Here is a 27962-nt window from a genome sequence, read left to right on the forward strand (position 1 = left end):
CCACTTGCCTGGAACGTAATGGGTTAATTCTGTTCCGTTTCCTGCATGAATTCAGAGTCATTCAAGCCATTCAAACACTGATGCAGTTTGACTCTGCAAGCACTGTGGTCAGCAGGCAGACAGAGCCCTGCCCTCAAGGAGCTAAGAATCTGGACTGGGGTGGGGAGGAGCTGGGGTGATATCCAGTAAGTTAATAATTTTTAAACACTAAGTTCCATGTAAGAAACAAACAGGGTGCTAAGGTAGAGTATTGTGAGGGAGAGGGGTACACACATAGTCATTTAGAATGGCTGGGGAAGGGTTCCCCCCAACCCCCGCCCCAAGAGAAGACAGTGAAATTGAGGAATCAGCCATGCCAAGAGTTTGAGGGAAGAACAACATAAACTAAGGCCATGAGGCAGGAGTGTCCTAGGCACGGCTGATGGACAGAAAGGAGGCCTGGGTGGGGCAGCCCGGGAACGAGGTGGGCGTGGTCCCTGGAGGCTGGAGACATGGGCAGGGCCACACCACGCAGCAATCCCTACCCCAAGGTAGAAAATGGGGAGACACAACGGGAAGCCTTGAACATTTTAAGTATGAAAATAAAATGATCTGATTTGCCTTATAAAAATATCACCTTGGCTGCCAGGCGGAGGGCTGATTTGCTAGCAGGGGCCACTGCAGGTGGGAGGGAGACCACTAGGAGCTGCGGCAGAGGCCGTGGGTAAGGCTGCGACATAGGCAGAGAAGGCAGCGCCCTGGACTCAGGTTAGGCCCTGACGGGAGAAATGCACGAAGAGAATTGGCATATTTCAGAGCCAGAATGGACAGAACTCAGAGACAGACTGGGTGTGGGGAAAGATGGGAGAATCAAGGATAAGGGCCATGATTTGAGCTTGAGCAAAAGATGACCCTATTCACGGAAATGGGACGGAATAAACGGGGGGGGAATTAACTGTTGGGTGGTGGGCATATCACGTATGAGATGCGTGTGACAGTCACACGGATGCACCATGTACGACACCGCATAGGACAGGGCTGGGTGGAAGCCGAGACTTGGGGGTGGGCAGCTTTGGGATATTACGGTTCAGGAAGGGATGACGTCACTGGGGAAATACTGATATTTAATACAGGGCAGAGAAGGAGAAGAGAATGAAAAGAACCGGAGTGCAGGAAGAAAGCCGGAAGACAGCTGTCAGAAATCAAAGGAAAAAAGGGTTTCAAGAAGGAAATGCTTTCAAAGGTGCTGCTGGGAGTTCACGACAGGAACCCCAAAAGTGCCCATCTCAGTCTCAGGCCGGAGCCCCAGTCTGCTTGTCCATAAAGCCTTCCAAAGCCTGTCCCGACAACCACTGGCCCCGCTAAATGCCAGTGGCTGTTGCCTGTGTTCCTACCATCCAGCTGGCAATAAATCACGGAGTGCTGTGAGAGCTCTTCGCAGCCTTCAATCATGATTTAAATATACCAAAGGAATGGGAACTCTTCATATAATTGCATCTGCTTTCTGATGAGTGACTGATACCTTCCTCTTTCAGATCCCGCTGTGACCAGTAAATATTTGGCACTCAGTGTGTATTTTCCCAAAGACTCCCGGGGAGAGCAGGTGGGCACAGGCACTGGCGTAAACGCTCACCGCGCGGCGAGGAGGATGCCTACGCCACCAGCACAGCCCGCAGAGCAGAAAGCAAATGCTCTGTCAAGGGCTTGCTCTTTCACTGGGACTGATGGGCTTGGCCGCACCTGCAGCCTCAGACTTGCGGGGTTTGCGGGGTTCTCAACCGTCTCTCGGCCACAGCCCTTGACAATTCATTAAAAAGCATAGAGCCTCTCTCCCCAGCCCGTTAACAATGCACATATACACTACGCCCTCTTAAAAATAATGCATCCACTCCCTCACCTCTAACAAACATTAACAAGCACACAGGTTGTGTCTAGGTGGACATAAAACGTCAGAAATTCATGGATTCCCCCAGAGACCTGGGAGTCTGAATTCCAAGGATAAAAAAGTCCCTTAGGAACAGGTGACCTCGACTCTAGACTTCCACCACCCGTGCAGAGCTGATGTGCAGCGAGCACCCGTCACCTGAGCCGTACTTCTGAGGGGCACCGGGCTCCACGCTCATACCCACATGCCACGTGTCCTTTTGGTGTTTAGTTTTTCATTCCTTCATTGAGCACGTGTTTACTAAGTGCCTCCTAAGTGCCAGGCTGTGGAAGAGCAGCGGGAAGGTCCCAGAAGGCACATCTAGAACTGAGCTCACACTTGGACCTTTTTGCTGCCTGAGGGCCAAGGCGATTTTAATGACGCCGCCACTGAGAACACTGCTGCTCCGGGGTGGACCCAGGGAATTCATGGGATGCCCAAATAGAAAGCAAACCGACACGCCAACACCATACGTGGGGTTAGCTTAGGCGAGATGCAGTCAGCTGCCTCTTACGTTGGATGATTCCTGATTTGTAGGTAGGTGCCTGAAATGCTCCAAAATCATCTCCCCTTCCTCTACCTAAGTCTTAAATTGTGATCGGAGACATTCATGGAGAACCAAAACAGCACAGCACACAGACCCTGACCAGGAGGGGAACCAGTCTTCTAGGGAGTGTGAGTTGGCTGAACACCGGCGTTAAACACAGTCCTCCAACGGCGGTCCACACCATCAAAGGCATGAACAAGTATGTCTGATTGCAGGGGAGGAGAGGACCTAAAATACTTCAGGGACAAGTACAGAATTTGACGAAAACACTGCAAGAGGAGCAGAAGCACCGGGGGGAGGGCGTCAGGAGGAACGGAGGAGCTGGGCAGAAGCAGGTGTGCCAGAGCAGAAGGTTCCTGGAGAGAAGAAAACTCCACATACACGGGTCGCTAACGCCAGGCGACAATCACGGGAGCTGCAGTAATCAACATAAACTGGGGTTATGCCACGGAAGGCCTTCAATACTGACACCAAGCGGGGCCCCTGAGTTCTACTTCCTTCTACCTGATAACCTGCCTCAGCTGATGGGGGTTCACTGAGCCCCTTCTCCACGGTGGGCATCTCGGGGTGTCTGCAACTGTCCATCCATCAGTGCCCTAGCCAACGATCCAGGCCTTTCTACTTTACTACGTGCCTGACAACACCACACACATGGCATTGAGGGCTGAGATTTGGTCCTAGTTTCACTCTTCTCTATAATTAGTTGCTGGTAGGAGTGCTTACTTCTAGTAGAGAAGGGAGAGAATCTTTTATGTTTGGTCTTCTTCCAATACCTTGTGCATATAAAACGTTTTTTTGTTCTTTTGTTTTTCTTTTTTGGAAAGCTTGTTGGCGTGTGACTCTTGTGACCAGGAGTCTGGAGCTTACTCACTAAGCAATCAAGAGCTAGTAAAACTAGTGAGGTGCAAGGAAAATACCTGAACACATATCCCTGTGTATTTGGGCATATTCATGACAGATAAACTTCCTTCAACAGGCTTGAGAAGCTGTGTCTGCGTTTTGATACATACTCCCAAATCGTCTACATAAGGGGCTGCAAGACGAATGCTCCCATCAGCACTTGGTGCGTACACACATTTCTCCGCATCCCTGCTTAACACCGGATATGCTACTAACTTCAACTTTCCGTAGCATTTGTCTTATTTCATTTCTTAATCCTTTTCATACGCTTACATGCCATTTGGATTTTTTCGATGAACTGACTCCTCTTAGTCTTCATCCAGTTTTCCTAATTGAGCGTTTTGTCTACTTCATATGCGTATCAAGTGCATCGTAACGACAGCCAGCAGCCCGCTGACTGCTACTAATGTCGGAAATGGTTTCCCCAAGTCTTCTCTTTGTATTTAGACTTTCTTTATGGTCTCTTCTATCATTCAGAAGGTTAAATTCTTCTACAAACACATCTATCAATCCTTTTTAAATGACTTCTGGGTTTTATGTCAGGATATATTACAAAAGCGTCTTTATTATTTTTCTTATCATGTTCCTATAGTTTAATTTTCGTGTTTAGACCATGAATCTATTTGGCATTTACTTCTGTATGATGTGGAGGGGGTCTTATATGGCATATTATTCTTGTAATAAAATGCTGGGTTTGCCAGCATTTATTAGATTTTACCCATCTATATTCACAAGTGATTTGCACTATAAATTTCTGCCTTATAAAATTTTGGAAGCACAGGCATCGAGTTTTGACAGGAGTTACCTTTGAAAAGTAAATTTGGGAAGCAAGGATATTTTATCTTGAATACTTCTGTATTTAAAATAGTCTTTCAGAAAACAACACAGCATTTATAATTTGATAGAGTAAACCTTTTGATGGCTACTGAGGAAAAGTGTAGTTATCAGTCCCAAGTGTTAGGAAGATGACTTGGATAGAATTAAACAGCTGATCAGGAGGCAAGGCCTGAGAAGGACCAGAGCTAGACCCCAGGTGGAGAGAAGAGACAGGAAAGGCTAGTTCGAGAACACTGAGGATGGACATCAGGAGAGGAAAAAGGGGAGGACAAAGAATAAGCCCACGAGATGCTTCAGTGCCGTCAGTTACCATGACTCCTGGCAAAAGGCGCGTCAGCACTTCCCAACCGTTACTGCTTTGGCGTCTCTTTCATAAGAGTGTAAAGAGGAGACCTGAGAATGAGGAGGCTCACAGCAGTCCACTTAAAGCATCTACAGTATTCTGCCTGTTCATCCTTCTCTCCTCTACTGTCCAAATGTGCCCCTCAAGAAACAGCCACATCATTTATTACTAAGCTTTATTTCAACCATGATAATTCACCCTGCCTTCCAGTCAAATGTGTTTCCATGATACCCTGTTCCTAAGATCTCTGCTCCCCTTTGGGCAGCTCTTACTTCCTCAGCATGTCTGTCCCAGAAGGCTGTGGTCTTCCATGGAGGGGACTGGGCCAGGTTCACCATCAGCCCTGCCCCAGGAGGAAGCCAGCTCTCCCGCAGACTCTGGTACAGGCTGGGAGTCCCAGTGTCCTAGCTATTGGGGAGCTCCTCACACACACCCCATCGAAGGGCCACCTTGAGGAATCTGGAACTCCCTCCTCCCTACTTCCAGAAAACATGAGGAAGAGAGGGGAAAAGATTCGGCAGTCAGAAATTTGTATTTAATCACCTAAGCCTGATTCACACATTTGACATTTTCTCTTTCCTAGAAAAAGGAAAAAAAAAAACCCAACCTACTTTTTTTTACCTGTATCTAATTTCTAAAATCCTGATTTATGACATAGTCACACTTCTCCTTTGTAGTAGCACTTCGATCAGTGTTCACCTGGGGGTCCTGGCTGCCGAAGTCACAGAGATGAATGGGTTCTTCTTCTGAATTATCCTTTCTATTGTTTTCAAGGCAAAGTTACTTATTACACGAAGATCATACTAGTGGGATGAGGAGGAAAGAACCTGGCCTTTATTTTCTGTCTGTCCAGATGTAAGCATGTGGCTCTTAGGACGGGGGACTTACTTCCTGGAACTTCGTGCTGATTTCAGAGACTGACTCTTGTCTAGTAAAGTGCTCTGTTATCCTTAGGTAAGAATCCACAAAACTGAGAACTAAAAATGGTCCTGGGGTCAAAAATATTCTCTTAAAGAGTCTGATCGCTGAGGAAAAAAATATGAACTTGTCTGATTTGATTATAAAACTTAGGTCTATAAAAGCACAGCCATGCATTTTCATAACACTCGACTCTGACGAGGCAGCCAATGGGCAGCAGCGATAACTTAAGATGAAAATCAACTTTTTTCCATTCTCTTTGTCTAGCTTTCAATTAACAATAATTTTTTTTTTTTTTTGCATTTCAATACCAGTTTTCAAAAGGTATAAGGAAACATAGCTGTGAGGCCAACTGGGTCAGGGAAAGGGCTTGCCAGTGATGACTGTCTGACAGCTAAGCTTCTCAGGCTTTGTCAGTAGCTCTGAAAGGTATTCAGAGTTTCCACAGGAAGAACGGCTGCGAATTTTAGAAACCTAACAACATATAATTTGGTTGAATTTGCATTCAAATAAATGCTAGCTTTTGGGGGAAAATGCACCTGCCTGTTTCTATGACAATAGGCAGAGAAATCAGGCTCACACAGATGTGATGACGACTGTCACCGCGGCTGCTGTACTTTTTCCTTGAACAATTCATCAGACTCTTCTCTGCGATCCATCATTCCACCACTTGATATGCCTCAATAGACAGAAGCGTGTCACAGAAGTCTAAAGGTTGTTCTGCTAATGCGCAGAAACCAGAAGATGTTACTCTGTTGTCACCCCCGAGACAACGTCTATTGACTCTGCTAATTGGATCATCAGCGTTCTTCTGTAATTCAGGAGTCAAATATTTTACAGCTGGTAAGAACAGGCTTCTGTGGTTGCCTTCTGAATAATGTACACTATGGAACACGTTGTTTTTGATAAAGGTGACTTTAAAAATATATGTTGCATCTTTACATACAAGAGCACCTACTCTGGAAACATCTAAATCATTATGAATATTCAGCCTGAAAATTACAGCATTCAAAAACTCATTTTTAATTTTTTTTGCTTCTGTACAGTAACCATTGTAACTACCGAAAGCCTTAAACTTCTTAAAAGGCATGCTATGCTATTTTAAATACTAGACAGTCTAGCTATCATAGGAATTATAATAAAAGTTAAATTACTAACAAATGTATACACTACCTCATATAAAGTGATGACACCATACGTTTGAATTGGTTCTCGCCACTGAAGAAATATCTTCTCTTCAAAGGTACTTCCTTGGATGGATTCAGTAGGAACAGCCCCTGGTACTGGAAGGGGGGAAAATCGATACATATTTAAGTAAACCAAAAAATTTTTTTCTAAACTTGATAGGTTTTTAACTCTATTGAGGCATAAGGTTTTAATACATGTACTTGATTTTCCTTCCAAAACTGGAATTTAAAACCATTTTGGCCATTCTGTCCTTATAAAGAAAAGAATTTCATCACTGTTTTTCCTCTAAAAAGTTGCAATCAATTAGACAAAGTTCAGTAATCATCTTGGAAGTAAACTTTGTTATTCTTCAGAAATACATGAAGAAGGATATAGAGAAATGAGAATTCCTACACTGCTTGTGAGACTATAAACTGGTACAGCCACTTTGGAAAATAACTTGGTAGTATTTAGTAAAGTTACAGAGACACGTATCACACAACCCAGTAACCCCACCTCAGGTATATACCCTAGTAATACTCCTGCACATATGGAGATACATACCGGGGGTCAGCAGAGCAGCATTTTAAAATAAAACTAATACACTGGAGACAAAAAGGTAGTTTAGTAAATTATTTTATATTCACACAATAAAATACAAGGAAGACTGAAAATGGATGACAGCTACATACATCATCACGGATGAATTTTATAACCTTAGCACTGAGTGACAAAAGCATGCCGGAGAAAAATACACATGAGCTACTGCACTTCTACTGAATGTGCCTAGGAAAAATACACACAAAAACAGACGCTTTACAAAAACGTGATGCAGATGAAGTAATATACTTAAAAATGCTTTATTCATTCACACTACAACAGATTTGGGAAAGTTTGTTGCCATTTTTTAAAATCTATAATATGTAACGCCTTTTGATTAGTTGGCAGGAAAATCTACTTGACATCAGGGAAGATGGAAATTTACTTGCCAATTTTCTACGAAATAAGGTATAGTATTTTAGAAACACTGTTTATCTCATATTCGTCTAACTTCAGTTTGTAAGTGCACTTTGTATTATACACAGTTTAGTGTATTCATGTGCCTATCCTATTTATCAACTAGTATATCTGTACTACTTATAAATTTGCATAAGTTTGGTAATGGGTTACCGAATCTTTTGGTGATGGTGTGAGTAATCAAACAGTGGTTGGAGGGGGGAGGGTAGAGCTCAGTGGTAGAGCGCGTGCTTAGCATGCATGAGGTCCTGGGTTCAATTCCCCAGGGCCCTCCACTAAAAATTAAATAAATAAATAATTTAAATAATTTAAATAAATAAATAAATAAATAAAAACCGAATTGCCTTCCCCCCAATTTTTTTTTTTAAATTAAAAGAAAAAAATTGTTTAAAAAGTGGTTGGAGATGACTGACACTTCTCAATCTAAAGGCTGCAGTATCAAGACATCATGGTATTGGCGAAAGGACAGACGTATGGATCTGTGAGATCAAACTGAGTCCAGAAAGAAAGCCCCACATTTACAGTCAACTGATTTTCAGCAAAAGTGCCAGGAAAATTCAATGGCGGTGACAACAATCTTTCCAATAAGTGGTGCTGGGACAAGTGAACACCCACATTGAAAGGGTGGAGTTGGTTTTCTATCTCATACCAAATATAAAAATTATATCCAAATAGATTAAGGAGCTAAATATAAGAGCTAAAACTACAAAACTCTTCGAAGAAAACATAGGTGTACATATTCATGACACTGGATTAGGCAATGGCTTCACAGATATGATACCAAAAGCAAAAACAGCAGAAGAAAATACAGACAAACTGTACAAAACATTAAAGTGAAAAGCTTCTGTGCTTTAAACGGCATTATCGAGAGACCAAAAAGACAACATGCAAAATGGCAGAACGTTTCTGCAAATCACATATATGTCAAGAGACTTCTATCTAAAATACATAAAGAACTGTTAAAACCCAGTAAGAAAATAAGTAATCCAAGTAAAAGTGGGCAAAGGATCTGTACAAACAGGTCTCCTAAGAAGATACACATAGGCCCATAAGCACATGAAAAGATGTCCAACAGCTTAGCCAGCAGGAAAAGGCAAACTGAAACCACGGTAAGATACCACTTCGCACCGACTAGAATGGTTACAATTCAAAGGCAGATAATAACAAGCACTGGCAAGAATATGGGGACACGGGAACCCTCACACACGACCGGTGGGAATGTAAAAATCACACAGCTACTCTGAGGAGTCTGGCAAGTCTATGGTTAAACACAGATAAATTTATCATACGACCTAGCAATTTCACTCCTAGGTATTTACCCGAGAGAACTCAAAATACGTCACTCAGAAGCTTGTACACAAATATTAAGAGCATCATTATTCATAATAACCGAAAAATAGAACAACATAAATGTTCATCAACTCATGGCTGGATAAACACCTCTCAATAAAGGTCAGATGAGGGGGGCTGGAGAAACGCTTTATGAGCTTGTGGAGGGTATGAATAGCCCTTTAGGGGCTGGTGAGATCTCCCCAGGTTGGAAAGACTGCTTAGAATTTCAAAAGAACTCCTAGGGAGCACACATTTGTTTCCCTGAGGGGCTACCAACAGGCAGACGAAGGACATTTATAGCTACTCTAAGTAGAGCTAAGAATAGTTTCGCAGAAAAAAAATTACTGATTCCTATGGGGGCCTGGGTTCTGATTTAAGACTCTCTAGTAGTTAAACCGCACTTGGGGCAATTCACTGACCCCTTAGGTCTCAGTTGACTCACGTCTAAAATGAGGAAGTTGGAGTAAGTTGATCTCTAATGTCCAGACTCTAAAAAATATATAAATACGAAAATAATTGTTTGTCAGAGGTTGAAGGAACTGATGTCAAATTCCCTCAAAGCAAAGAAAAACAAGGTGTTCTTAAAAGTTACGATCCTAAGAGAATTTGGATTCGCGGCCCTGAGACTAAAATGCTCATCACAGTCAGAAGCTGCACTAACACGGGCCTCCTCAGGCTCCTCCTCTTTGCCCCGAAAATGTTTCCTGTGATGCCACCATCAGGCTCCTCGCAGTAGCAAGATCATTATGATGCGTGGTCCTGTTATTTTGTGATGATACTTCTTAATTGAAAACACTCATTAATCTCTGTACAGATGAAAAGAAGGCAAAAACAGGAAAAACCAAGCCTTTGGTTTCGTTCAAGTAGTATAAATGAGAATAAAATTTAAAAAAAAGAGAGATTGTCAAAATTATGTGGAACAGAGGTTATCTTACAAGAATAAACTCAGTAAAATATACTGGAGGCCTTGTAATGGACGGCGTCATGGCAATGTTAACAGAAAAACCTAAATGAAATTCATATAACTTTTTTAAAAAGTCAGGAACAAATAAAATGAACGAAAACAAAATACAAGAGTTAGGTAAATAGGGAAGACAGTACCTCACAGGAACTCAGGTCTGGTGCCTGTTCTTAGAAGTTCTAGGAATTCATAATTTGGGATATAGAGCATATCTAAGTTTGAGGAATTGTGCCCTATACTATCTGGTGACACTATTAACGGTAATAAAAAAGATACATTTTCCCCCCACATATTTTCTAATGAAATAAAAACTGTATTTCAATAAAAATATTATACAACAATAAAACTCAGTGTTCAAAGAATTACAGCCTTTGTTAAGGGCAGGTAAATGAAGTGACCTTCTATTCTTTTCTCTTCAAACTCAGTATTAACAATTATTCTACTTCTGTCCTTCCTGTCTTTTTTTTGGGGGGGGGTAATTTTATTCATTCATTCATTCATTTATATATTTAACGGACGTACTGGGGATTGAACCCCCGACCATGTGCATGCTAAGCTATACCCTCTGAGCTACACCCCTCCCTGCTTTTCTGTCTTTTTTTGAAGCATTTTTTTTAACTTTGGTTGTTGTTAGGAAATACAATTTGAAATAAAAATTTTTCTAATTACCTGGATGCCAATGTACTATGACAATAGGTTTTTATTTGGAGGTAATGCTTGCCCCAACTCCAGGGACTAGCAAGATCATGTCAATACAAAAACGAAAAAGTAACTTATTCTGACCTGATGTTTTGACAGACCCTAACAGAATTCCCAGTTCATGTCAATCTGAAACTCAAAAATGTTGATGGGGCTCATGCTTCAGCAAAACATCCGCTCATGTCTAGACATGACTGCATTTGATGTTCTTTTCTCATTGATGGAAACATCCCTGTTGATTTAAGCCTGAATTAAATGATCATCAGCAAACGTTATTATTTTATTTAGAGACTAATAAAATATTTTGAGTGTTTGTTACCTAGTCAATGTCATGCGTATTGCTATAGAAGAAAAATACATGGCTTTACCGCTAAGAAAAAAAAATTCTATATAATATAATGAGAGAACAAGAAAGGGTCACAAGAAGTTGCTTTGAATTGTTACAACAGTAATAAAGCTCACCTTTCAAAGGCTCCTCTCTGCAGCTATAAATAGCTCTCTATGTAAATGTTTTCTCACCCTAATATACCTGAGATTTGTATTATCCTTGCTTCTCAGATGAGCAAACTCAGGCCCAAAGATTTAAAGATCTAACAGGTGCAAATTAGGTCAGAAGGATGAGAAGCAATGAGGGCTGGAAGAACTGGAGACAGCTTCACAAAAGACCTGGAACTTGAGGAGCATTCTGGAGGGTAGCAGAGGAGAATGAAATGGGGAACACCCAAGTGGGAAGGCAGGTAGCAGAGGAGAAAAGACAACAGGGGTGGGGCGCACTCAGGATGCAAGGAGAGCTCAGGATACAGGACCAATGCCAAGGAGATGTCTGTGCAGGATGAACAGCCGTGGAGGAAAGGCTACCAGTCTTAGGGTATGAGCCAGGAATGCCGAAGACCTTGGAAGTACAGATTTGGAGAGAGTCATCGAAGGCTCTTGTGGAGAGAGTGACATGATGCAAACATATTTGAATGATTAGTTTAGTGAGTGACTAGGGGTGCACTAAAATGGAAAAAGCTGGAACTACAATGAAAGGTTAGAAACTACTGCAGAAGTTTGAGCATAGAAAGAGAATCTGGGTACAGGTCATGGAATTTGAGAGATAAAAACAATCTAATATTTTGGAAGCAGCAACAACACGAGTTAGGACCTAATTAAGTACTGAAATGCAGGGGACTAAGGGCCCAGAAATGATCTGCTGACGATGCTGAAACTTTCTTCCATTTTTCCTGGGAGATGAGGAACACGAGGAAGAAATCGAGACAGGGCTTCCAATCTCAGCCTTGACTGAGTGACTTGTATCAAACTGATACTCCTCAGAAAAATAATTGTACTAAACCAGCTATTTGAGAGCAACCAAGGCAGGCAGGACTTGAGGGGCTACATGAAAGAACGGAGAAGATGTGGGGTGAGCTTCTCATTTTCTCTGGCCGTTTCCATGTTTTTCTTTCATAGCAACAAGCATAGTGTTCCATGGGTAACGGACGCGCAAAGATACTTTGTCAGCTCTTTACATGAAAAAATAAAGTCCCATTATAAACATTTATTTCACGTTATAGTCGACAATCAAAGATCATACTTACCTGCTTGAGAAGAAAAAAGTGAAACATTTATTTTTCCCAGGAATAAATGAGTGTATTCATTTAATGGGCTTCCCGAATTGTTTGCCACTTATTCTGATGCCTGGCAAATGAATTTCAAGTCAAATATATGATACAGCACCACTGTAGTTTATGTGCTACATGAACACATTATTGTACGTGAGAGTCCCTCGTACAGTCAATGTCAAAGCACATTTATAGCCATGCTATGGGATTTAAGATGTAGTTTTACTATTTTAAATAATTTTAGAGGTTTATCGCAATTGTGTATTTGCTTTTTTTTTGATGAGTTGCTGGTGACATGCATGGTCTGTGTATTAAATCCTCAGATACTGAGGTAATATCCAATTATAACACTGCTCCTATGGGAAAGTCTGATCTGTTACATGACTACCAACCTAATGAGGTAATTTCTCAGCACTGTGCTGAACAGCTAAGGCAGCCTCCATTTGGGGCTGAATTGTCATCTGAACTATGAAAAATGTTTCAGAATGCCATATAAATAAGCATTTCCTATACATAAGCCCATGCATGCCCAAAACAACTCTTCAGTCCAACATGATGATAAAACTTGAAAGAAGAACTACTTAGAGCCACACAGAATTATGACATGTAGAAAAGTAACTGCATGGCTCATAAAAATTAAAATAGGCTTCGGCCTCTTTGCTCCCTTTCTCCTTTTTATCAGAGCTGAAGCAGACAGCAGAGTGGATCACACTTGTGTTACTCAGGAAGTGGCTCTTTCTTCTACTGCCATCGTAAAGATCTCAATTAGAAAGAAACACAAGCTGCCTTTTGGAAAGGCTGGTCATTTCACATAAACACATCATTTCAAAGTACTTACGATCTTCGTCGGTCTGCACCACGAGTTCCTGACTTTCCTTCCGCCCCTCGGGGTTCATAAGGATGAGCTTCACGCTGACATTGGTGTAGGGCGAGAGGTTCGTGATGGTGTGCTGAGGGTGGGCGTTGTCCGTGTCCCAGCTGACCTCTTCCCGCACTTGTTCCTGCCCTCCGACCTGGTAACAGTAGTGGACTGTGAGATTGTAACTATGGCAACGAGTGACATTATATCCAAATGGCTCCCAACGGATTGTGATCTGTCGAGATTTGACTTCGACGACTTCCAGTTTTCTGGGGCCACGCATGGGATCTAAGATAGAAGAGAAGGAAAAAGAAAACATAATTAAGAGAATGATGAAAGTTCTGGTGAAGCCCAGATGTCACAGATAATCTTACTGTCCCCAATACCTTGTCTCCTCTTCTTCCATATTAATAAAACTCCTAAACCTTGGCTGGGCATAAGACTGCCCAGAATAAAGACTAGAATTTCCAGCCTCTTCTGCAGGGAGGTCTGTCCTTGCACTGAGTCCTGGTGGGTGGTATTCAAGATGAGATGTCAAGGACAGTTTCTGGGGGGTATCCTTGAAAGGAAGGGGCTCACCATCTTTGTTCCTTCTTCCTTCCTATTAGCTTGATTGAGGATGTGATGTTTTGCGCTCATGCAGCCAGGAGGCATCATGGTGCACTTAAACGTTAGGAATTCAGGGCAATGATGAAGAACCCAGTGTTCCTGATCATCACTGCACAACCCCACTATCTCTGAAAGATCTACTTCTAAAATTTTCATTAGAGAGAAATACAATGCTTTTATTTCAGGCTCTTTTCCTCTGGGGCTCTGATAGACAAAACCAATCTTAATGCTAATGGAGACACATATTTTATCTTTTTAAATTAATTCATAATTATGTAATTGGAAAATGTAAGAGTAAAAGCTTGAGAATTCAGCATGAAATAATACCATGATTAAAGAGCATAAACTTCTGAGCAGAATCCCAGGCCTTTCTGGGGTTTAATGTGCATGGAATTCACACAGTCAGTGCTGAAGCAGTTCTGCTCCATCAGGTCTTAGCGTTATTCCTCAGTCCAAGCCCCAGGGACAGAGTTTCGAGCTTTGAGATCTAAATGACATGCAGGGAACAGAAGCATTTCAACTGGCTTAAAAGAAAGAATATATACAGAGAAAGCTTAAACTTGTTTAGGAAGTGATGCTAACTACATGACATTTAATGAGCACTTGTTACGTGCTGTACACTTTTCTAAGAAATTCACCTCTCATGGGTTTGGGCAGAATCTAATCTAAAATTCTCTATTAGTATATCCATAAATATAACTGATCCATATATTTTGATTTTTGTTCTCCTGAATGTGGTCATCAGGGATAAAAATGCAAAGAGAGCTGTAATTGGAAAGGGGAGATAAGCATGAAATGGAGAAGTAACAGCTACCGTTTACCGTGTGCGCACTTACTATGTGTAAGTTGTTTTATCTGTCGTGTCTATTCCTCAAAACAACCGTGCAACTTAAGTAATACTCTTCCCAACATACAGATGAGAACACTGACTTGTCTGGGCCAAGGTTTGACTGTGGCTCTGAATTCACATCTGTCTGACAATGAAATCTGTGCTGCTTTCACTCTACTGCAGGGTCTCTACCAAAACAAAGAAAACCAGAAAGAAGGAACCTGAGATGTAAAGATACCTAATCCCCCACCTGAAACATGGCCGAAGAATGTAAAATATAATAAAGATCCCGTGTATTACATCTTGGGACGAGAGTGCTGGGAAGAACCCTTCCCCCTTCCCCTTCTGGTTCTACAGGAGAGGGTCCAGGCCACCTTCCCCAGGCCAGCTTTTCCAGACAACCCTACCTATGCTTTGCAGCTATTGGAAATTTGTCTGGACTACCACTGAAGTTCGTATCTTGACTTTCATTTGTGTAAAAATTCCTTCTTTTCTCCACCAGTTAGGACCTGGAGAGCACTGAGAGCCACCCTCTTTCTCTGTGACCTCCAACAAATGAAAACGTTTCAAGTGAAATAATGCTCTGGATTTCCATTCGCAAGATGGGATTTATTTGCCAGATATCAGTTCACACCATAACACGAGGTTAATAATGACCATTTATGCTACTCTGTCCTGTAATAACTCTAGAAACCAAGGACAAGTGAGAAGAAGAGTGCCCTGGAGAATCTGCAGTGGAAGGTTCTTACGGAGTGTTCCTTTTTACTAAATCATTTTTTTTAACATTTAAGTTACAAGTTTTAGGGAAGATATCATACTTAAGTTACTTAGAGACAACACTGAAGGCTTTTTCCAGTCTAGTGCCTTTTTATCATTTAAAGGCAATGTCTAATTTTATATAATGCTTCATTAGTTTGAATGTTTACAAAAACTTTTCAAAAGCCCCAGATCCCTTATATGTAAACAGATTAACATGCCAGAAATGTGTAACTTCAGTCAGCCAATTGCAACTCACAAGGCATTTCTGGAAGCAAAATGCAAACACTGCCCCGCAAATCTGTCACCTTTCCAAGCGCACAAAATGAGTCTCTTAGAGTTAAGATGACAGGGTAGTGAATTACATCCACTAGCTGGAGGGTATCTGCTTCTCTTTTCTCACGATCCTAAAGATGCTTCAGAGGATATGAGTCAATTCCAAGGCCATTCCTCTCCACACTCGCCCACTCAGCCTGCAGTGGGATGGGTACCTGAAGGCCCTGCTGGCACGCACGAGTCGTGAGGCCGGTGGGTCCAGCCTGGGCCCACTGGCTCATGACCAGAGACCAGACTGGTGTCCCTAAGGAGTGCAGTGGCTGTCAGGCCTGGAGCCCCATCAGGGAGTTCTTGTCGATGCTGGTAGCATTCTTCCTCCTGTTCTCTGCCAGTTGGAGCCAGGTTTCAAGCAGAGATGTCTGACACTTGCAATCCTGTCCCAAGAGACCAGCGAGCCCCGGTTCCAGCCTCCGGCACTTTAGCATCCCATGCAATCGGCGACCCTGCCTCCTCCTACACTCAGTCCTGTTTTTCTACGGATAAGGGCAGAAACTGACTGATAGGGTCAATTTCCATTGCAGGTTCAATTCACAGCTCATTTCTCTGGAACTCTGCTCTAAACCTTCCATTACTACCATGGTGCTTTTTCAGAAACTCAATTTCAGAACCTGTGAGAGACATCTGGGGGTAATTTTAGAATCCTGTCATTGATAATCAAAGACACAGATTACAAACCGGTGCTCCTGCTAACAGGTTCCTCTTTTCTGCCTCCTCATGGACTATCCCAAGGTCTATTACAATAAAAGGAGTAGCAACTGGAATGGCACAAGGAGTCCCTTTCAGCATCTTCAGCTACTGAATTTCTGCCTCACTGGTCACACAAAAGAAGGTGATGAAATAGTATAGGAACAGCTTTATTTACGTTACTATTCGGTTGAATCAGAGCAAAGACCTCATTAACTAATACTATCTTGACCTCCCCAGTTATCCAATGTTCCTCAGCGGCAAAGATGCCAGGTACACAGCACAGCTATGGTTTTTGAATTAGTCATTGTTTTCCACGGTTCAAAAAGTACCCTTTGTCAGTGAGGTTGAAAATTCAGAAATACATCAGTCTTCAATTTATGCTTCCCAACATGCTGCTGGGAAATGCACTATCCACCTATCAGTTCTGTATCATTTTCATTTTGGTCGCAGTAGGAAGCTGGAATTCCTATTCAAGTTTTATCGGAGATACAAAAGATGATATTACATAACAAATGAGTAAGACAGACTACGATCGGAGAACGCAGACCCTCCCAGGCAAGGGGGTGAGTCTGCAGGCACGCTGAATCTGAGCTGCCGCTGACAGCGTAGGGGGAGCACTCCCTGGAGGGACTGGGTGACCCTAAAAGAGCAATGTGTGCAAATGCTCTGCTTAGTCCTTGGTCTGGTTTGTACATAAAAAAGGGAAAGTAAAAGAATATATCCTGGGCCTCAGATTAGTCACCCTTGGTGTCTGGTTTCAGGCTAACGTCACTAAGTCTTTTAGGAAAACATACTGAAAAATACAAAATCAAACAAACACCTGTGTACCTACTAACATCAAGTGTTACCATCCGTGTTTTGCTTCAGATGGCTTTTTATGAAAAAAATATAACAGTGCTGATATAAAGCTTCTCCACATTTCTGCATGCTCTCTCAAGGTTTTGTGTCTCATTCCAGACGTGGTTTTGTATTTTTATTACCTGTATTTGGGATGATTAAAATTTCACATAAAATTTTAATGCCGTTCTCTGCAGCTAGACTCATTCAACATCAGTCAAGTTGCAAGACGCATATCTGGTTTAGATCTGTAGAGAGACACTTAGAGATCATTTTACCTGGTGCATAGAATTCCACTGAATAAATAAACCACAGTTTCCTTACACATTCCCTGATGAAGGAACAGAGACGTCGAGCCTGCCTTTTCTCTACTACAAGTGATGTACAGTGAGCACCCCCTACATATGTCCCCGTGGCCACCTTCCCTCCAGTGAACATAAAAAGTGGGACTGTTGGCTTGTTGAATCTGCACATTTTTAAGTGTACTAGATAATGTGAAATTGCTTCCCCAAAAGGAAATAAGGTTCAGTTGTTCCTCTTCCCCCAAAGAGAGACAATTGTTGTTATGCTGTACAATTTATGTCACTTACATACATTTTTCTGTTAATATCAAATATTACATAGTCACTTAATAGATTTTTATAGGGGAGGCACGAATATCCCAGAAACCTTGCTGGCTCTTTGAAATCTCCTTCCTGGAGAACAGCCCACCTTTGGTTCTTATGTAAAAAGGACTATGGTTACTGCCAGCCAGGCTGAAGGGAAGCAAGATAACATCTCATTGAAGATGTATCTGTTCTGAGAACACACCCATGGGTGGGGCCTCTCACCTGAAAGCTGTACAAAGCCCTCTCCTCACTCAGTGAAAGTGGCATCACACCAGGGATGCTCTCATCCCTGGAACCAGACCTTTGGATCCCGAAGGCTGAGTCTCAGTCCTGGCTCTCCCACGACGGGTACAGTTACTGCTTCCATGGACCCCGCCCAGACATCTGAACCTCAGTCTCTTTCATTCTCAGATACCCACAGAGGCGCCCCAAACAGAACTTAGGAAGAGACAGAGGAAGGCAACTGTCCAAGGCCACGGCCAGCCCATCTGGTACCCTTTGTGTACAACAGAAAAGCACCCCTTCCTCAAGGCACTTAATGGTATCTGCTGGAAAACTGCACCAGAAATATACAAATCTCTGGGGTGTACGCTCTGAACGGGCACTGCGCGTCTGTGCCGTGCACAACCTGCACGACCATATGCCGTGTGCAGTGGAGGTCCTGTGGAGTGAGAGCATGTGTATGTGTGTGTGTGTGTGTCTATGTGTATATGTTTGTGTGCTGTTCAAAATGTGCAAGTTCCACAACCAGAAAGATAAATATACACACACACACACACACACATCATATATATATGCTGCACACGCTAAGAGTTCTGAGCGGAGACATTTTTAATGGGCAATTTCAAAACATCTGATAAGCCAGGTTTGCAGCAGTGGGTGTGCTGCAAGGCGTGCCTGCCGACAGAAGGACGTGGACCTTCTCCCTAGCAGACCAAGACCACGCGCTCACCTACCCAGACTTCGATGTTCACAGACACACGTGAAGTGCTTAGACCGTATTTTCGGGAAGGTGCCAATTCTCGCTCCTCCTCCGTAATCTTATCTGTCCCTCAAGCCGCAGCCAGATGCCTCTCCTACTTGACAACTCATTGGAATCAATCCAAGGACTTCTAATTGATGCCCCCTTATCATCTGAACCAAATAAAAATGTGTCTGTCGTAAGTCACAGCTGTCAGACAGATCACAGAACCATTCTTACTTTCTGCACCAGGCAGGCGAACGTGTCTGCTGCACCCCAAGTACAGTTCTTCCAGAATTAACACCTCTGCTCTCACTGATCCGTAGACATGCAGTAATAGTCACCTTTTTTATCTGCCGAAAAGGAGCCTTCATTTCCTTTCAACCTTGGTTCAAAATCAACCTCGATTCATGACTGTTTCTTCTTAGTTAAAAGAAAAACTCAGAGACCTTAATATATCTATGTTGTCAAATTGTAGTGTTGGTATGTTATTGTGTTTCTCTATGTTTTATTGTTTTCTGCAACAATCAAGTTCATTGCCTGCTCATCTCATGTTTACCAGGAAGGCTCTACCCTAGAAGATGCCTGTATTGACTAATTGATGCATTTGACAGAAGAGTGACAACACAGAATAATAAACACTGAGCGTCTAGCTCAGTCCTTTTGTTTTCATAAGTCAGTTCGGGAAACGTTTCCTTTTCCCCAGTATTTATTAGTTTTCCATGAAAAGCCTTTCCAAGGTCTGTGCTGTGACTTGCATCTCTGTTTTACTTGCTGCTTTGAAGAAGTCACATAGGCACCGTAAACATGGCTCCCCCAGCAACCGGAATAGCCCATTTTTGCCCGAGTTCCTTGGTGACATTTCCAAAGTGCAAAGTTCATCACTGCAGAAGGAACACCACTGCTATACAGTAAAACTAGAATCTTCAATTGTGTCGACGCACTGGAATGAACAAACTGCAGTTCATCCTATAGATGAACTTTACAAGAAACTGTTGTATGAAATAAAAATGAGTCTCCAGTAAAAGACTTCCTTGGTATTTATTTCAGGCTATATAAAAGGAGGAGGCAAAATGATTTCCACAGAGTTTTCCAGAACTGTCAAAAATTGGTTTGAAATGTGTTTTGACCTTCTCTGACCCTCATAAAGCTGTGATGCCCACAAAAAGCCTTGGAAGTTTGGGCCTGATATTTTACCCGGAGCAAAAGTGTACCCAAACCAGTCACTGTCTGTTACAGGGGTAAGGTGACAAGTGTTGAAAAGACCCAATCCAGCACAATTTTAGTTTTACCTCTAAGAACTACCCTCTCTAGTTGATACTCGGCAGATCAACGTTATTTAAAACATTTTTACCTGTTTAGAACCTCCAACTTCGGTGTTTACAACCTTTTGATGATCACAGTTTTCTTTTTGAAGCTGCCTATGAATCGAGGAAAATGGCTTCACAAAAGACCACACTCAACTACGCTAGACTTGCTATTCTGGTCACCAGCCCCTCTTATCCGTGAGAGGTGCCTTCCAAGGCCCCCAGTGGACGGCTGAAATCTGGGACAGTACTGAACCCTGCATGTTTTGCCCTATACAAACATACCTATGATAAAGTTTAATTTATAAACTAGGCACATTTAAGAGACTAACAACAATAACTAATAATAATACAGAACAATTATAACAATATACTGTAACAAAAGTTACGTGAACACAGTTTCTTTCTGTCTCAAAATATCTGATTGTACAAATTTAATGCCTCTTCCATCTTAACCAAGCACTTCTCACACTCTGTGGTCATAACTTATGCAATCTGAGGTGTGACAGCAAAACTAGCACTAATTTTTTTTTCCTTCTTCACAATCTTATGGACCGGAGATTCATTCTTACTGTAGATCTTAGCAACCTCAGCATAAGATTTTTTTCCTTTCCTTATTAAGTCAAGGACTTTCACCTCTTCACTTAGAGGCAGCACCTTGAGGCTTCTCTTTGGCATGACCAGATTGCCAGTGTCCCTCCTTGTGCACTGTGGGACCACTATTAAGTAAAATACGGGCCACCTGAACACAGGCACTGCAACACCTGGACAGTCAATCTGGTAACTGCTACTAAGTGACTATGTGACTAATGGGCAGGACAGGCTGGAAGGTTCACGTTGCAGGTGGGAGGGAGCGGGGTGGTGCGAGATTTCATCCTTACTCAGAATGGTGCCCGATTTAAAACATGAATTGTTAATTTCGGGAACTTTCCATTGAATATTTTTGGACCAGGGTTGACCTCAGATAACTGAAACCGCGGATGGGGTAGGGGTGGGGGGGACCACTGTATAATTATTCTTCTGCATTTTCATCAACAACTTGTTTTAAGAAGAGCTTTCTTCAATTTAAAATTGCATATGATGGACAAGTTTGTATTTAATGACCCAAGTTTTCCATCTTTCAAATCTTCTACAGATGCCTGGAGAATGGAAGGGTAAAAACTCAGTTCTAGAAGGACAGCAGGCTGCCAGCGGCCCCTGAGGAGCTTAATATTCGGACAGAAAGAAGGATTAGCATGGGAAGAAAGGAACCAGTTTATTTTATTTTAAAAAGGTAAAAAGAAAGAAAACAAAGTTCTAGCTTGAAATTATTTCTGTTTCCCCAAACAACAAACAACTTAGGGGAAAAAAACTTGCTCTTTTTGTAAAGGGTAGTTTCCATCTCTGCTGAATTATCCCCATACTTTGCTATCAAATTAGCACATGTTGGCATCAATTTTACCCTCAGAGTAGTTCCTGTGTAGAATTACCTCCATTTCCCATCTTCCTGACCTTGCAGTGTTGCTTTTCCAGTTAAGCCTAAGGTAATATATGAAAAAGCCCAATTTTCTCATTTACAAAATGAAAAACCCATGTGGACTTTGCGTGTGTCCCTGGAAGCCAGAACATCAACTGATTATTGACTGATGATGCACTGACTCACAGCATTTATCCCAACACTCCTGCGGCCCATCATCTGCTCTGTAGGCCTCCAAGAGTAGCCTAGGACTTACGAAGACCACCCCAAACTCTTTCAAGTGAACTCCTGTCTCCTGATTGCACAGCACCCCAGTGGAAAAAGCTCTAGATGTCTTCATCGCCACAGTCCACGAAGGTGAGGAGAGGTGGGATCACAAGTCCCCTGAGAACCCCATGTATTGACCTCGTTAGTCTCACCTCCCTAGATTCTAACGCTCAGTTATCTGGGGGAGGGCAGACGGGATCAGAAATCAGGGTAATGTGTAGTTTTATAAAGCTTCCCGGGGGAGCTGGCGCCCACCCTCTTCTGACCTAGTAAGGAATCCCTGAATTATGAACCTGCACAACTATTTTTTTTAATTGAAGTGCAGTCAGTTTACAATGTTGCATCAGTTTCTGGTGCACAGCATCACGTCTCAGGCATACATACACGTACATATGTTTGTTTTCAGATTCTTTTTCATTACAGGTTACTACAAGTTAGAATATAGTTCTCTGCTATACGGTAGAAACTTGCTGCTCATCCATTTTATATACAGTAGTGTGTATCTGCAAATCTTGAACCCCCCAATTTATTCCTTCCCACCTCCTGCCCCCTCTGGTGACTGTAAGTACAAACATATAGTATTAATTTTTAACACCTGGAGAAGGTGTGCTGTGTTGTTCGGTGCTGTCTTTTCTTTTTTTTCCTTTTTTTTTTTAACTTGCCATGTTTTCTACCTTTAATAAAAGAACTTTGTTTTAATAAAAGAACAAGGGAACTATCACAAATAAGGATTTTTATTACAGCTAATTCCTCCCTCACCTTTCGAAAATAAATCACAGCTCATTGATCCATGTTTCTTTCATTTTTAATTCTGTTTACTTGCCACAGAAATGTGTTTTTTTAAAGTTACTAACAATACCATTTACCATCACACCAAAAAGAATAAAATACCTAGGAATAAACCTACTCAAGGAGGCAAAAGACCTGTACTCCAAAAACTGTAAGACACTGATGAAAGAAATTGAAGATGACATAAATAAATGAAAAGATATACCGTGTTCTTGGATTGGAAGAATCAGTATTGTTAAAAGTAGCCATATTACCTAAGGCAATATACAGATTCCATGCAATCCCTACCAAATTACCAATGACATTTTTCACAGAGCTGGAACAAAAAATGTTAAAATTTGTATGGAAACACAAAAGACTCCTGAATAGCCAAAACAAAAAGAAGAACAGAGCTGGGGGAACCATATTCCCTGACTTCATACTATAGTACAAAGCTACAATAAGCAGATCGGTATGACACTGGCACAAAAACAGACATATAGATGAATGGAACAGGATAGAAAGTCCAGAAAGAAACCCACAAATTTACGGTCAATTAATCTGTGACAAAAGAGGCAAGAATATACAATGGAGAAAAGACAGTCTCTTCAGTAAGTGGTGCTGGGAAAACTGGACAGCTACCTGTAAAAGACTGAAATTAGAACATTCTCTAACACCATGTACAAAAATAAACTCAAAATGGATTAAAGACCTAAATGTAAGACCAGATACTATGAAACTCCTGGAGGAAAACACAGGCAGGACACTCTTAGACATAAATCACAGCAATGTATTTTTTGAACCAGCTCCTGGAGTAACGGACATAAAAGCAAAAATGAAGAAATGGGATCTAATTAAACTTAAAAGTTTTTGCAGAACTAAGGATACCATCAACAAAATGAAAAGACAACCTATGGAATGGGGGAAAATATTCGCAAATAATGCGACCAACAAGGGACTCATTTCTAAAATATACAAACAACCCATACACCTAAACATAGAAAAAAGCAACCCAATCAAAAAGTGGGCAGAAGACCTAAGCAGACGTCTCTCCAAAGAAGACACACAAATGGCCGATAAGCACATGAAAAGATGCTCAGCATCACTAATTATCAGAGTAATGCAAATCAAAACTACAATGATGTATCACCTCACAGCAGCCAGAATGGCCATCATTAAAAAGGCTACAAATGATAAATGCTGGAGAGGGTGTGGAGAAAAGGGAGCCCTCCTGTACTGCTGGTGGGAATGCAAACTGGTGCAGCCACTATGGAGGAGAGTATGAAGTTTCCTTTAAAAACTGAACACAGACTTACCATGTGATCCAGTAATCCCACTACTGGGTATATACTTGGAGAAAAATATAATTCAAAAAGACACATGCACTCCAATCTTCACAGCAGCACTATTCACAATAGCCAAGACATGGAAACAACCCAAATGTCCATCAACAGATGAATGGATAAAGAATTTGTGGTATATTTATACAATAGAATACTACTCAGCCATAAAAAAGAATAAACTAATGCCATTTGCAGCAACATGGATGGACCTGGAGATTGTCATTCTAAGTGAAATAAGCCAGAAAGAGAAAGAAAAATGCCATATGATATCATTTATATGTGGAATCTAAAAAAAAAAGGACACAAATGAACTACTGATTATTTATAATTTAGGTGACTGATTTCTTGAATATGTGTAAGCATGTATGACTGTCCTTTATGATTGGATTACTGCATTCTGTCAATTCGTATTTTGTGGTTGGCTTTATTCCTTTGATAACTATGTCAGTTTAAAAAGCTATAGCTCTAAACTGTTCTTAGAAACAATGAACAGTATACATATGTAAATTTAAATAAATGTTTTTTTAAAAATTGCTAACAAGTAGGCTTCGTTGAACATTTCCCAGAACTGGCTTAAAAACTATGGAATATATTATATAATCTTAATAAGGCAGACCATTCATTGGCCATTTAGGGTTCAGTTTTGTTAAAAATACTCAGGATTCTTACATGTTGAAAACTAATCAGACATTTTCATGAGGATCCACAAATAATAATTCTAATAAGTTACTGATGTGATAAATAGTAAAACATAACTTAGCTTTTTTTCATCCTTTTTGAAGTTGAATTTCGGTTATCGCTGGGGTAAAAACAAGGCGACAAGCCCACCACAGCAAAGTGACCAGGTGACGAGCTGCATGCTCCCTTCAAACCTCCCTGCAGGGGTCGGCGAGGGGCCTGGAGACAGTAAAGGCTAGGTTTACCCAGGGAGGAGGCCCGGTGACCTGTGGGGCAGACGCGGGGGACCAGCCTGCGGGCAGCAGGATGAACTGGAGAGGGGAGGGCCTGGTGGGAAGGGAGCAAGACTGGGCTCTCCCAGGAGGACAGCCAGTCCAGCGCTACCAGGAAACGCCTTGGAAACACAAACCTCGAAATGTGGTCTCTTAGGTGGTCAGGGGCTGGGGCGCAGGGTGGGACCAGGGACCGGAAGAAGTCAGTCTGGCCAAGACCAGAAACAGGGGAGAAGAGCTCGGGCTGTGATGTACCTGGCTGTCTGCTGTCCGCGCTGCCCACAGGAGGGGAGCCAGCGTGGCCCTGAGGGCACACTGAAGCTCACGGTTGGGGGAAGGATTTGGAGGCGATGTGACTTTCAAGCCACTAACAGATGGTGGTTCCAGGCAAGAGCATTTAAAAAGAGAGGAAGAAAGGAAAAGACCGTATTAGCGGAACATCATTTTACTTTTATTTTACATTTTCCTTTTACGCTTCTTGGAGGCATCTCCCCTCCCGTGTGAAGGTGACAGAAATAAGATACTAAAGGTTACAATTTGTAAGCCATTCATCCTTTGATATGTGCCATTTCCAACATATTACTTTACGACAGGTTTTACCTGAATTTTAAAAGAAGGTAAGTTTTCAGTTAAGTGAAGAATTTTCAACTCTGAACTAGAGCCAACTGGTATCTGGATTTTTATATTTGGTACCTACTTAATAGTTATACATTTCAGAAAATGCCACATTTAAATTCTAATGTATTTTAATAAGGAATGAAAGAAAGTATCACCCAGTATGTTTTTTTTCCCTTAAATTACCCCTAGTGCTTGATTACTCCTCCACAATCAAACTCACGTCTTAAATATGAATGACAGAAAACAAGACTACAGCCTGAATGTCTAACAGAGATTTTCGCTGCTTGTTTAAAATGACATGCCTAGCTATTCAGTAATCACTTTATAATAACCCCTTTCATTTCCAAATCTACTTAGCCATCAAGCAGCAGCGAGGAAAAAGCCGGCAGCAGTTTTTACAACTGCACATTAGTTTCACATTTCATGACAAGCTAATTCTAGAGAGTTCTAACAGGAGACAGGCCTGGGTCCTTGTGATTTTCTTCCCTTGGCGTGAAGGAAACGTGTGTCTAGCTGCTAAGTGAAAGATAAAAGACCACAGACACACATTTTTCATGTCAGTGACAATTTGCCCCAAGTGCACGCTAGGTGCCATGGCCGCATTCACATCAACAGAGGGTAACTAGGTTGACAACTGCTCTCAACCCAAGCCGAAGAGTTGCAGGGGTTCAAAATCCCAGCCCCAACTGGACTTAATCGTAGTGTGATGCTGGGGTCTTCCTAGGAGGTCCTGGGTTTAAAATTTGTCCAAACCACGCAGAACGTCAGCTTGTACACTTCATAAGGCAGAAAATATAACCACCCTATTCTCGGCATGACAAATATGCTTGACCATGTCACATTCGGTCACACGAGAGGCATTTCGATGCAGACTAAATCCAGGCCACACCTTACGATGCCTCCAATTAAATTCAAAACCTCACCAAGTGTCTGACCAAACAGCTGAAAGAGGAAACTGATTTTCAAGACATTACTGAAGTCAAACCACAATCCGCAACGGAGCAATACTCTAAGCTCTAGGTTCAAGCTCTGAAGGTTGCCATGAAAATCACCTGGTAAGATGATACACCACGGTACAAATCTCACATTTCAGCAGCTCCATCCTTGCCAGGAGACCGGAGGCACAGATGTTGTTTATAATGTTGAACGAGAATAAGCGGGCCGCGCTATTTCATACATCAGCCTGCAGGAGACGAGCGGGACGCGCCCGCACTCACGGAAGTCTACTGCTGCTGGCAGAGTGCATTAACTCACAGTCATTACGCCCCGAAATGTCAGCTAAATGGACAGTCGAAGACAAGGCTTTCCTGAGCCAGAGCCCAGACTGCAGGGCCGTATAAATCTATGCTAAAGACACGTGACCAATGAACGCTACGTGGCTGAACAGCAGAATTTTTTTCCTAAACAGATACATTCTGATATGTGTAATCAGCCTGGGCTGGGGCATGCAGGATGTAATCAGCTTCGGCAAATTAACTCCCAAGCACATGAACTGATAAATGAACAATATTCTCCACATCAGCTGGTGAAATGAACTTTGAACTGTTCCGTGCCTTAAAATCCAGAACGAACAGAAATAGCTCTCTTACAAAGCAATCATGCAGTGACTGTTTTAAACATCTGGCAACAAGACAGAATAGAGCGCAGAGGTGAAAACTGAAAAATTTGAAATTAAAAGATGACGAAAAACAGTATGTAAAAGAATATGTATATGTATAACTGAATCACCATGCTGCACACCAGAAGTTAACACAACACTGCAAACCAACTATATTTCAGTAAAAATTAATTTAAAAAGGTTAATGAATTAAAAGAACTTTACTTTTACTTTTTGGCTGAATCTTTTTCTTTCTCTATTTTCCCATGAAAAACGACTCATATTACTGTACTCAAAAAGCCTGTGTTAGCATTTCTCCAATAAAGACAGATGAATGGCCAACAGGCACATGAAAAAATGCTTAATATCGCTAATTATCAGAGAATCAAAACTACTATGAGGTATCACCTCACACTTGTCCGACTGGCCGTCATTAAAAAGTCCACAAATAAATGCTGGAGAGGGTATGGAGAAAAGGGAACCCTCTGACACTGCTGGTGGGAATGTAGTTTGGTGCAGCGACTGTGGAAAACAGTATGGAGAGTCCGCAAAAGACTAAAAACAGACTAACCATATGATCCAGCAATCCCACTCCTGGACATATACCCAGAGGGAACTCTAATTCAAAAAGATACATGCACCCCAGTGTTCACAGCAGCATATTTACATTAGCCAAGACACGGAAGCAACCTAAATGTCCATCGACAGACGACTGGATAAAGAAGTTGTGGTATATTTACACAATGGACTACTACTCATCCCTAAAAAAGAATAAAATAATGCCATTTGCAGCAACATGGATAGACCTGGAGATTGTCATTCTAAATGAAGTAAGCCAGAAAGAGAAAGAAAAATACACCATATGATATTACTTATATGTGAAATCTGAAAGAAAGACAACTGAACTTATTTACAACATAGAAACAAACTCATAGACATAGAAAACAAA

General features: G+C 41.8%; 1 protein-coding gene across 3 annotated transcripts in view; it reads right to left on the minus strand.

Moving 5' to 3' along the window:
* Positions 1–27962, minus strand: part of PTPRM (protein tyrosine phosphatase receptor type M) — a 604888-nt gene that overhangs the window by 246801 nt on the left and 330125 nt on the right. For all 3 annotated transcript variants that reach the window (XM_032467107.1, XM_032467106.1, XM_032467108.1), the window contains exons 8-9: positions 13064–13372; positions 6622–6731 (exon numbers count right to left, since the gene is read on the minus strand). In XM_032467107.1, the coding sequence (XP_032322998.1) occupies positions 6622–6731; positions 13064–13372 (419 nt within the window). The remainder of the gene's footprint in view (positions 1–6621; positions 6732–13063; positions 13373–27962) is intronic.

The sequence above is a fragment of the Camelus ferus genome, chromosome 24 (genome assembly GCF_009834535.1).
Source record: "Camelus ferus isolate YT-003-E chromosome 24, BCGSAC_Cfer_1.0, whole genome shotgun sequence".
Lineage (NCBI taxonomy): Eukaryota > Metazoa > Chordata > Mammalia > Artiodactyla > Camelidae > Camelus > Camelus ferus.